General features: G+C 43.3%; 1 protein-coding gene across 11 annotated transcripts in view; it reads left to right on the top strand.

Annotated features, from left to right (window-relative positions):
• The window catches only part of ANKS1B (ankyrin repeat and sterile alpha motif domain containing 1B), a 746,271-nt gene that overhangs the window by 719,963 nt on the left and 14,076 nt on the right, over window positions 1-12,232 (top strand). For all 11 annotated transcript variants that reach the window (XM_050934354.1, XM_050934390.1, XM_050934374.1 and 8 more), the window contains one exon: window positions 1,184-1,321. In XM_050934354.1, coding sequence (XP_050790311.1) covers window positions 1,184-1,321 — 138 coding nt within the window. The remainder of the gene's footprint in view (window positions 1-1,183; window positions 1,322-12,232) is intronic.

Genomic DNA, 12,232 nt, shown 5'->3' with positions numbered 1-12,232 from the left:
AGCCCTGACTCTAGCATCCCCATACATACCCAGTGCCCCCCTGCCCTGACACCTGCAGCCCCCTCACATGCCCCCAGCCCTCTGACCTGACTTTTGCACCTCCCTCACATACCCAGCTCCCTGACCCCCCCGATGCGCTCCCCCACATCCTGACTCTTGCACCCCCCCACAGCCCCACCCTGGGCACTAAATGGGAGCTCTTGCACCTCCCACCACATTCCCTCCTGCACCCCTTGCACCAGATGGGAGCTGCCCAGATAAATGCCCCACACCCAAACCTCCTGCCCCAACCCTGAGCCCCCTCCCTCATTCTAGCTCTTGGCCAGACCCTTCACCCCCAGGCCTGTGCTTGGTCCACTCCCACCCTCAGCTCAGTGCAGAGAGAGGAAGAGAATGGCCAGAACCAGGGAGAAGGTAGGTACCCACTGTATGTGGGCATGGCCGGGGACCCCAGACCGGCAGTGGGCTGAGAGGGTCTGGCAGCCTGGATCCCGGCTGGCAGGAGCCAGTGGATAGAACCCCTGAGCAGCAGTGGGCTGAGCTGCTCAGTCCACTGCCAGTCTGGGGTCCCGGCTGCTGGCCCCGCACAGCCCGCTGCTGGTCTGGAGTTCTGGCTGCCAGACCCTTGCCAGCCAGAGTCCCAGCTGCAGGCCCCACTCAGCCCACTGCTGGCCCAGGTGAACAAAACCCCTGACCAGCAGCAGCCGGAGCAGGCCAGCGGCGTAAGATCAATATTTTAATTTAATTTTAAAAGAAGCTTCTTAAACATTTTGAAAACCTTGTTTATTTTACAATACAACAATAGTTTAGTTATATAATAAACTTATAGAGAGAGACCTTCTAAAAAACATTAAAATGTATTACCGGCACGCGAAACCTTAAATTAGAGTGAATAAATGAAGACTCAGCACACCACTTCTGAAAGGTTGCCGACCACTGTGCTAGATAATACTTTGGATACTGTTGGAGGGGCCAGAATTCAATGGTCTGTGTAAGAAGCTGGACATATGGTGTTTTAATCATATTCGAATTAAAAGACAAAGTACCTTTGAAATATTTTAGTACAGAGGACGACTATAGCGTTAAAATGCTAAAAACAAATAAAGTTATTATATAAGGGACATCTATACTTAATTCCTGTGTTGACTGAAAAATAGTGATATTTTAGTTCTTTTCTTAACAGAATATTATTGCTGAACATGAAATCCGCAACATTTCCTGTGCTGCACAAGACCCTGAAGACCTCTCGACGTTTGCATACATCACTAAAGACTTGAAGACTAATCACCACTACTGCCATGTATTTACTGCATTTGACGTGGTCAGTTTCCGGAAGCTGTTTCATTTGATGATTTCCTTTATAAATCATTTTCATTAAAAATTATCAGTATAAAATTAGTAATAGTAAATGTTACATATATTGAAAAGGTTTAGAAAGAGCCAGCTAGGTGATGAAATGACACTGCTGCAGGATTACAAAGTATTTCTCTGAGATGTTAGCTCATTTCCCTTCACTCCTCTATGGAATAATTTTTCCTCTGCAACAAGTTCTTGTTTTTCAGCTGTTGATTCTAATGACCAGGTTTGGCACACGGCTTTCTCCAAAGCTGTGTAATACATGCAATTCCTTTAACTGGCTGCTATGGTAGTGGCTCATAAAAGTTCTTTACAAAAAGTTTAGTCACCCCCCTTCTGAAATCTCAGGGTACTACAAAGAAGTAAAAATCTTAAATAGTCTCAAACGCTGATCTATTTCCATTAAAACAACAACATATTGCACAATTAGACTGATGTACCTTACGCTTTTTGGCTTTATCCAACAAGCAGTCAAGTAATTTGTCTCAATCCAGGAAAGCACATAAGCTTAACTTGAAGCATGTGAGTGGTCCCATTGAAGCCAATGGCACTGCGAATCCTGGAAATGAATGCATAGCTAAGCAAATGGTGTTGACATGAGGGCTTTGGCTTCCTTGACCATGGGATGCTGTTCCAGGAAGAAGAATTGCTGGAGGGAGATGGTCTAACATGTGCATCTTCACACACTGATTCACCAACCTAGTGAGGAGGGCTTTAAACTAGGTTCAAAGTGGGGAAGTAACAAAAGCTCACACGTAGGTATTAAAAAAGATGACCTTAACAGAGGGCTAAATGTTGAGTGGGAAAAGGAAAGAGACATAGGAGCATCAAGAGGGATAACAGTGGGAGAATCTGCTCAACTTCTTAGGTGTCTGTACACAAATTCAAGGAAACTGGGGAATAAACAGGAAGAGCTGGAAGTATTAGTCCATAAGATAAATTATGACTCAATGGCATCAGACATTTGGTGGGATAAATCTTATGACTGGAATATTTGTATAGGGGGTATAGTTTGTTAAGGACAGGCAGCAAAAAAGGAAGGAAGTGTTGCATTATACATTAAGAATATACACACTTGTTCTGAGATTCAGAAGGAGGTGAGAGGTAGAGAAGAAGAAAGTCTCTGAGATGAAGATAAGAGGAAAAACAGGACTGACATCATGGTACGGGTCTTCAGACAACCAAATCAGGGGGAGGAGGTGGATGACACATTTCTAGAACAAACAACAGAAATATCTAAAACACAGGACCTGGTTGTAATGGGGGACTTTGACTACACAGAATCTGTTGGAAAAATAATGTAGCAAAACACAAAATATCCAGTAAGTTAGTTCTTAGACTGTAGTGGGGACAACCTTTTGTTTCAGAAGGTGGAGGAAGTAACCAGGGAGACAGCCATTTTAGATTTGATGCTAACTGACAGGAAGGAATTGGTTGCTAATCTGAAGGTGGAAGGCAGTTTGGGTGAAAATGATCATGAAATGCTAGATTTCATGATTCTAAGGAAATGAAGGAGTGACAGCAGCAGAATAAGGACAATGGACTTCAAAAAAGCAGACTCAAAGAACTGGTAGGTAAGGTCACATGGGAAGGAAATCTAGGAAAAAAGAATTCAGGAGATCTGGCAATTTCTTAAGGAGACAATAGCAAACTATCCCAAGGTGAAGGAAAGATAAGAAGGCTAGTTAAGAGGCTGATATGGCTCCATCAGGAGTTCTTTAATGACCTGAAAATCAAAACGGAATCCTATAAAAAGTGTAAACAAGGACAAATTGCTAAGAATGAGTACAAAAGAATAGCATAGACATACAGGGACAGAATCAGAAAAGCTAAGGCACAAAGTGAGCTACACCTAGAAAGGGACATAAAGCCAGGAAGAAGAGATTGTTTAATTAGTAGCAAAAGAAAGATGAAGGAAAGTGTAGGTTCTCTATTTAGCAGGGAAGGAGAACTAATAATGGACGACATCAAGATGACTAAGGTATTTAATGCCTATTTTGCTTCAATCTTTACTAAAAAGGTTAAGGGTGACCAGATACACAATTAATATTAACAATAAGGGGGGGAAGTAACACAAGTCAAAATAGAGATAGAACAGATTAAAGAATATTTAGATGGCACCAGGACCTGATGAAAATCACCCTAGCATAATTAAGGACTTAGCTGAAGCAATATCAGAACCATTATCAATTATCTTCAAGAATTCATGGAGGATAGGTGAAGTCCCAGAGGACTGAAGAAGAGCAAACATAGTATCTATCTTTAAAAGGAGGAACAAAGAGAACCCAGGGAATTATAGACCAGTCAGCCAGACCTCAATACTTGGAAAGGTACTGGTACAAATTATTAAACAATCAATTTGTAAGCACCTAGAGGCTAATAGGGTTGTAAGTAGTGGTCAACATGGATTTATCAAGAATAGATCCTGTCAAACTAGCCTAATTTCCTCCTTTGACAGGATTACTGGCCTAGTGGATGTGAGGAAACCTGTAGCTGTGATATATCTTGATTTTTTTTGTAAGCCTTTTGGTGCAGTCCCACATGATATTTTCATAAGCAAACCAGGAAAATGTCATCTAGAATAGATTACATTACTGTAAAATGGGCGCAAAACTGGTTGAAAGACCATATTCAAAGAGTAGTTATCAATGGTTTGCTGTCAAAGTGGGGGATGTATCTAGTGGGGTCCTTCAGGGATCTTTCCTGGGTCCCATACTGGGTCAATATTTTCATTAACAACTTTGATTATGGAGTGACTAGTATGATTATAATATTTGCAGATGACAGAAGCTGAGTGGGGCTGCTAGCACTTTGGAGGACAGGATGATATGATCTGAAATCAATAAGATGAAATTCAGCAAAGACAAATGCAAAATACTGCACTTAGGGGTGAAAAAAATCAAATGCACAACTACAAAATGGGAAATAAGTGGCTAGGTAGTACTACTGCTGAAAAGGATTTGGGGGTTGTAGTAGATCACAAATTGAATAGGGGTCAACAATGTGATGCAGTTTCTAAAAAGGCTAATATAATTCAGGGGTATATTAATAGAAGTGTTGTTTGTAAGTCACCAGAGGTAACTGTCCCGCTCCACTTGGCACAGGTGGAGAACTGTGTCCTGGGTTAGGTACACTTCCACCTTGTTGATAAATTGGAGAGTCCAGAGAGCAACAAAAATGATAAAAGGTTTAGAAAACTAGACCTCTGAGAGAAGGATAAAAAAATCAACTGGGCATATTTAACCTTGATAAAAAGAAGACCCAGGGAGACCAGATAAGTCTTCAAATATGTTAAGGGCTATTATAAAGACGGTGGGGGATCAATTGTTCTCCATGTACGCTGAAGGTATGACAAAAAGTAATGGCTTTAAGCTGCTTCAAGAATGATTTAGGTTAGATAAATATTAGGACAAACTTTCTAACTATAAGCGTACATAAGCACTGGAATAGGCTGCTAAGGGAGGTTGTGGAATTCCCATCATTGGAGGTTTTTAAGAACAGGTTAGACAAAGACCTGCCAAGGATGCTGTAGATATACTTGTTCCTGCCTCAGTGCAAGAGACTGGACTAGATGACATCTTGAGGTCCCTTCCAGCCCTACATTTCTATGATTGTGTGTTTTTAAGAATTTTCCTGTATTGGGCCAGAGTGCTTAAAAATAAGGGGCTTGATCTTGCAATGTTCTAAAAGTTATTTCTTTAGATTTTTACAGTGTGTTCAATTAATTACACACTAAAAAGCTGAAGGTATAAAACTTTCTTTGCTAATATTTACAATGACATGAAAATGTTTGTATCAAATGTTTACATTTACTTTGATAAAATATATTCTATATTTAAAGAGGAGACTACATAGATAGCTGAACTACAAGGCTGTACACCTCTTAAGAGATCCTGAGGACACCATGGTAACTAGCTACCACAGTGAATCTCAAGCGTTTTGTAAACGCATCAGAAAAAAATGGTTACTAACCTTTCTGTATCTGTTGTTCTTCGAGATGTGTTGCACATGTCCATTCCAATGTAGGTGCGTGCATGCCCCAAGCACAGTCACCTGAAAATTTTCCATCAGTGGTACCCATGGGAGTGGCTCTGGCACCCTCTAGTGCCACGCACTCATAGTGCTGGTATAAAGGGCCCAGCCGACCCCACACCTCCTCTGTTCCTTCTTTCTGGCCAACTCCAATAAATAAGAGTAGGAGGGGTGGAATGGACAAGTGCAACATATCTTGTTGCACAGCAACAGTTACAGAACGGTTAGTAACTCCTTTTTCAGGATAGCTGGTGGCAGAACACCTGCTTGCTCATAACACGTATGAATTAATACTGTGATCCACAACGAAAGTCTCTGAGCCAAGATAGGGAGACCTTTCATCCTTTCAGCAATTGCCATGAAGAGTTGGATAGATCTACAGAATGGTTTGGACCTCTCTAAAGAACACTTGGACACGTCTAATATCCAGTGTGAAGACATTCCTCTCTACTGGGAAACCACCTTTGGGAGGAAGCTGGGGTGAAGACACAGCTGCACCTTATCTTTAAAGAAAACGGTGTACGGAGGCTCCAGCGTGAGTGTGGATCTCCGAGACCCTTCTGACCGTAGTAATGGCCACTAAGAATGTCACTTTCCATGAGAGCTATGACAAAGGACACATTGTCAACGGCTCAGACATTTTGATAAGACCAGGTTTAAGTCACATGGAGGAACAGGTTCTTGTATTTGGGGGTATAGTCTTTCCAGGTCCTTGAGGAAATGAATAGATATCTCGTAAGAAAAAACAGACCAACTTACCACCAGGAGGGTGGAACACCAAAATTGCTGCAAGGTGGACCTTAATTGAGGGAATCACTAAACCTTGTTGTTTCAGGCAAAGCAAATAGTCGAGAATGTCCTGCAGAAATGACTGCATGGGCAAGACTCCACACTGGGAAGCCCATATGGAGAACCACTTCCATTTTGAGAGGTGCATAGCCCTGGTGGAGGGCTTCCTGCTCCCTCCTACCACCTGGCGAACCTGCTCCGAGCAAGCCAGCTCTTTGGGATTTAGCCATGGAGCTTCCAGGCCATCAGGTGGAGGGAGCTGAGGTTCAGGTGGAGCAAACAACTGTGGTCCTGGAAGATCAGGTCCCGATGTAGAGGGGGCAGAATTGAAGCAGCCACAGAAAGGTCTAACAGGGTGGTGAACTAGTGTTGCAGGGCCACGCTAGGGTAATGAGAATGACACATGCCCGATCCCACTTGATTTTTAGCAGAACCTTGTGCATGAGTGGGATGGGGGGAAAGCATAGAACAGGTGATCTGTCTATGGGAGCAAGAAGGCATCCGTGAGCAAACCCGGGCTGTGGCCTCGCAGGGAGAAAAACTGGTGACACTTTCTGTTGTGCCTCATTGCAATCAGGTCTATCTGGGGAGTCCCCCATCTCTGGAAAACATCCCTCACGATGTCCAAGCGAATTGACCACTTGTGGTGATTGGAGTAAGACCTGCTGAGGCAATATGCCAGTTCATTCTACCCTCTGGAAGGTGATAAGGCTCAAAGTGAATTGAGTGGGCTATGCAGAAGTCCAGTAACAGGATAGCTTCCTGACACAGGGAGAAAGCGCAAAATCCTCCCTGCCTTTTGAGGTAGAATAGGGCTGCAGTGTTGTCCATAAGCACCAGCCCAAAATGGAATGCTTGACAGGCCAGGTGAACTGCTCTGAGCTCTCTGCCATTCATGTGTAGTGAGAGCTCTTCTGGAGATCACAGGCTTTGAGTCCTGAGGGGCCTTAGGTGAGCTTCCCAGCCTAGCGCTGATGTGTCTGAGACCAGGGATATTGAAGGATGGGGTTGTGCGAAGGGAACGCCTATGCAAACCACCAGCATGTCCAGCCACCAACAGAGAGGCAAGAACCAGGGAAGGAATCGTGAGGACCGAGTCCAAATGGTGGCGGTTTGGCAAGTACACCAAAGCCAGCCGTGTCTGAAGGGGCCTGAGGTGTAACTTTGCAAGCTGCACCACATATCCGCAAGAGGCCATGTGACCCAACAGACTCAGACAAGAATGGGCTGGTCCCTGAGGTGTACAGTTGTCTGAGACCATCCTTCTGGGAGGAAGGCTCGGGTGTGGGTGGAGTCAAACACCACTCCAATAAACTCTATCCTCTGTATTGGAATGAGGGTAGACTTCTGTGCATTTATGAGCAGGCCAAAGGCCTGGAATGTGGAGTGAATGAGGTGGAGGCTGGACACTACCTGAATTTTGGACTGGCCTCTGACTAACTAGTCATCCAGATATGGGTAGAATTGCAGACCCCGCCCCCGATTCTCAAGAAGGCTGTCGCTGCCACCATGAATTTTATGAACACCCGTGGCTCTGACAACAGACCGAACGTGAGTACTGCAAATTGGTAGTGCATCTTGTTCATGAGGAATCTGAGGAAACTTCTGTGGCCTTGGAAGATGGAAAAGTCAAAGTAGGCGTTTTTCAAATTGAGGGAGGTGTACTAGTCCCCTGGATCCAGGGAGGGAATAATGGAAGCCAATGAGACCATATGGAACTTTAGCTTCTCGAGGTAGCTCCCTCCCATAGGAGTGAGTGAACCTTTTGGGTCAGAAGTTGCTTTTGAAAAGGGTCCCTGAAGAGGGATGTAGAGGGAGGGTGGGAATGAGGGGGGGTAGAACTGAACTGTTGGGTATATCCCACTGCTGCTGTGCCCAGCAACCAACGGTCCATAGGAATATGCGACCATGCCTGGAAGAAGTAGGACATGTGGTCTGCAAATGAAGAGGAAACAGGATCCAGAAACTCAGAGTGGTATGAGTACTTGAGCATCCCGTCAAAATGTCTGCTTAGAACCCCCTAAATGTCTGGGAGAGGCAGGCATTGATGTCGAGGAGGAAGAGGGCAGTGGTCTGTGTCTAAAGCCACTGCTCCTTTTCCTCTTTGAGTCCTGCCAGGCAAGCACCAGGAGGATTGCTGAGGCCTATAGTGCTTCCTTGAAGTTGCCAGGGTATACAAACCCAGGGACTTAAGGATTGTCCTGGAATCTTTCAGACTGTGGAGCTTTGCATCACTCTACTCTGAAAAGAGTGAAACGCCCTCAAAGTACGATGCTGGAGGGTTTGGTGAACCTCCTGCATGAGGCATGAGAACTGGAGCCATGAGATCCTATGCATGGCCACTTTGGACCCTCACTAGGGACTTCCCCTCCTCCACTAGTGAGGAGAACTCCAACCTGGCATCTTGTGGCAGCAAGTCCTTAAACTTCAACATGGCGCTCCACACATTGAAGTCATATCTGCTCAGGAGCACCTGTTGGTTAGTGATCCTGAGCCGGAGATTCCCAGTCAAGTAGACAGTTCTACCAAACAGGTCCACCTTTTTTGAATCCTTTGCACTGGGAGTCACCTCTTGCAAACTCTGCCAATCTCATTCACTGGCAGCAGACACTATCAGGGATCTGGAGGAGGTGGGGGCATGAGTATACAGGAACTCATGTCCTTGAGCCAGAATAAAGTACTTCCTCTTGACTGTGGGGCGTAGGGCAGCGGGGGTTTGCCACAAGGCATTTATCAGGTCCATGATGGCTTTGTTGAGAGGCAGAGCCACTCTCATTGGGCCCACTGCGGTCAAAATGTCAACCAGACTATGGGAGGGGTCTTTTACTACCTCCACTTGTATGCCCAACTTTTTGGCCACCCTATTCAACAGCCCCTGGTGGACCTTGTAGTCATCCTGGGAAAGTGACATGCTCGTTCTCAACACAGCCTTGTCAGGAGAAGAGGACAAGAATCTTGCGGCACCATCTCCTGCAACTCAGTACCAGAGTCCAGATTGGACTCTGCCTGAAGGGGCAGCAGAGCCCTTCCTTCAGAGGCCATTGAATAGCAGTACCTCGACTGCGGTTTCTGCACTGGGGAAAATGCCCATGAGTTCCAAAGAGGCCACTGCATGTGTACTGGTCCCTGCCAAGGAGGCCATTACCCGATGGCATTCCCCAGGTTCACCACCTAGTATTGCCGACTTGAGGAGTGTCGGAGTCAACTCCTCAGCAAAAATTGCACAAATATGTAAAATCCTCAATGAGTATATTGTCCATGTATTCTTGAAACACATTTCCCATGAATATAGATCAGTTAGATACATCAGAACCAATTCAGCTATGTCTGAACATGCTGCTGTAGCTGTTAAGACAGGCTGTGTTGCTAAGTGGTAAAATAGAAAGGTTTAATTATTTTAAATAGCTGTTCAAGGCATTTAAAGGAAACGTTAGTTTTCATTAAATATTTGTATTGATTCATTTCTTAATGCTGAGATTTGATGTGAATAGGGAATAGAAAGAAAATTAAATTTATATTTTAAAATATTAGGCCTTGGTCAACAAGATGTGTTATTAATTAAAGAGGGTATTAATGAATTAATGAAAAGGGAACCAGCTTGAACGGCCCTGATTGAGTCAATATGGATTATTAATTTTCCCAATCCTTTGAAAAGCTTGTAATAGCTATAGTGTACTGTCTCTTGTCAATAAGGCTTAACCACAAACATGTAGAAATCCAGGTGTAGTAAATATAATTCAGTTTTTCTCTGCCTGCCAAGTAGAGACTAGAGATTCAGGATAATTCCAATATCTTCCTTACCATGGGGGTAAGTAAGCACTTATAATAGCTATTTTAAGATGCATAGATAGACTTTCACGTCTCACTGTTTTATCACAGTATTCTCCTGCTATATAATTCTCACCAGGGTGCCGCCTGTTCAAATATTCTCTCTGTTATATTTTTTTCCTCAGGATGTAATATTTCTGATGCAAGCATAAGCTCCATTAAAAAAAAGCTAAATATGCACAACATAAACATACAGTAGATTGAGATCACCTTTTCTATTTAAAGTACAGTACTTGTTTGTTCCTGTGGTAGCTTGATCTTTCAAGCAGATTTTTGCCCATAGAAACAATACAGTCCTGGGCTACATACCACATTTATGAATAACTGCAGAAGTTATTCTTATATTCAGCATATTACAATAGCTCTTTCCAGCAAATCCAACTGTGTCAGTAGGAGAATGTGCATTTGTATTTATTTTTTATTTCTAACAATATATTTCGGCAACTATAAAATAAATATTATAGAGACACAATACTTTAAAATCAATAACTTTTGCTTCTCTTTTATCTTGCAAAAAAGGCTTCTTCTAATTTCACATTTTTCTGGAGAGAATTAATGTAAGGAGAGGTAAACTACAAGATTTGATATTTAGTATTCAGGGCTGACTATGTGCAGCTTAGCACACTCACATACGGAGTAATGTTTCTGCATGAAAATACCCAAAACATCAGACTTTGAGAATATCGTACAAAGGTGGGACCTGATTCATCAGTACAACAAAGGGTGCTTTGCACTGTCCAGTAGCACAAAGCAGTCCTAAACCTGATTTCACTTGCCACTGAAGTATGTCCTCCTCCACAGAGGGATCCTCCAACAATAAAAAGTCACTGTGGCAGATCCTATGCCAAACTCCAGTTCACCACAGGGCACAGGCCCTTAGCTCAGATGGTCCGTAGCTCCTGGGGATAGAAAGCAGCCGGCACAGACCAGAACAGCCTTCAGCCTGCTCTAATTCATGCCAGACCAGACCAAAGCCTGCACAATATAAAGCCACCTTCTCCTTCTTTTCCATCCCTCTAGACTTGCACTGAAGACTCTCAGGCTGGGTCAGAAAATTGGGCCCTATGTATATCCATATCACATGGAAAAGCAAGTGCAATGTTAAAGGTGACCTTCAAAAGGAAAAACTGGACTTGTTCTGTTTTATTGCTTCATTACGGTGAATAAAGGCAGCCTGAAAAAATTATTAAAAAAAAAAGTTTCCTGATTGCCTCTACATTAGAAATTCTGGACTCGTCTGCCCTTGAAGACGCTATTGTGACTGAAAACTAGGGAAATTATGAAATCCCAAGAGACAAGAAACTGAAAGTTAGCAGTTGAGCAGGGAAGGGATTTTTAGTCAATCGTTTAAAACACCACTGTATTTTTGTTGGTTTTGCGAATACACCTCTCCCTCGATATAACGCTGTCCTCGGGAGCCAAAACAATCTTACCGCACTATAGGTGAAACTGTGTTATATTGAACTTGCTTTGATCCACCGGAGTGCGCAGCCCCGCCCCGCCCAGAGCTCTGCTTTACCACATTATATTCGAATTTGTGTTATATTGGGTCGCATTATATCAAGGTAGTGGTGTGCTTATTTTCTCTCCCATATTTGGGACACTGGATGGCCTTATTAACCTGCCCCCTTCCTTCTACTGAGCTGTGTTAGCTCACAGTAAGCTTTTAGAGACACACACATACATCCAGAAAATCTTATCTAGTAAAACCAGGCAGCATTCCACTACACTAGTGAAAATCAGACTTGACAATCCTGAGCTTTAAGAAAAAGAAGTGGAAAAAAATCTTTTAGGAAATAGCAGAAACTCTTCAGGTCCTCCTTATACAAAAAAAAAAAAAAAAAGAGAAAAGAGATTCACCTCATACAAGTACTGAACTGCAATCTCTTTATTGTGAAAGGCCAACTTACAAATGTAGATTTTTTTATTTTGGTTACGTAACTGCACTCAAAAACAAAACAATGTACAACTTTAGAGCCTACAAGTCCACTCAGTCCTACTTTTTATTCAGCCATTTGCTAAGACAAACAAGTTTGTTTACATATAAAGGCATAATGCCGCCTGCTTCTTATTTACAGTGTCACCTGAAAGTGAGAACAGGCGTTTGCATGGCACTTTTGTAGCCCGCATTGCAAGGTATTTACATGCTAAACATTCATAAGCCCCTTCGTGCTTCTGCCACCATTCCAAAGGACATGCTTCCATGCTGATGGGAAAAAAACATTTA

Source organism: Gopherus flavomarginatus, chromosome 1 (assembly GCF_025201925.1).
Source record: "Gopherus flavomarginatus isolate rGopFla2 chromosome 1, rGopFla2.mat.asm, whole genome shotgun sequence".
NCBI classification, from domain to species: Eukaryota; Metazoa; Chordata; order Testudines; family Testudinidae; genus Gopherus; species Gopherus flavomarginatus.
This window is presented reverse-complemented; position numbering and strand designations above follow the sequence as displayed.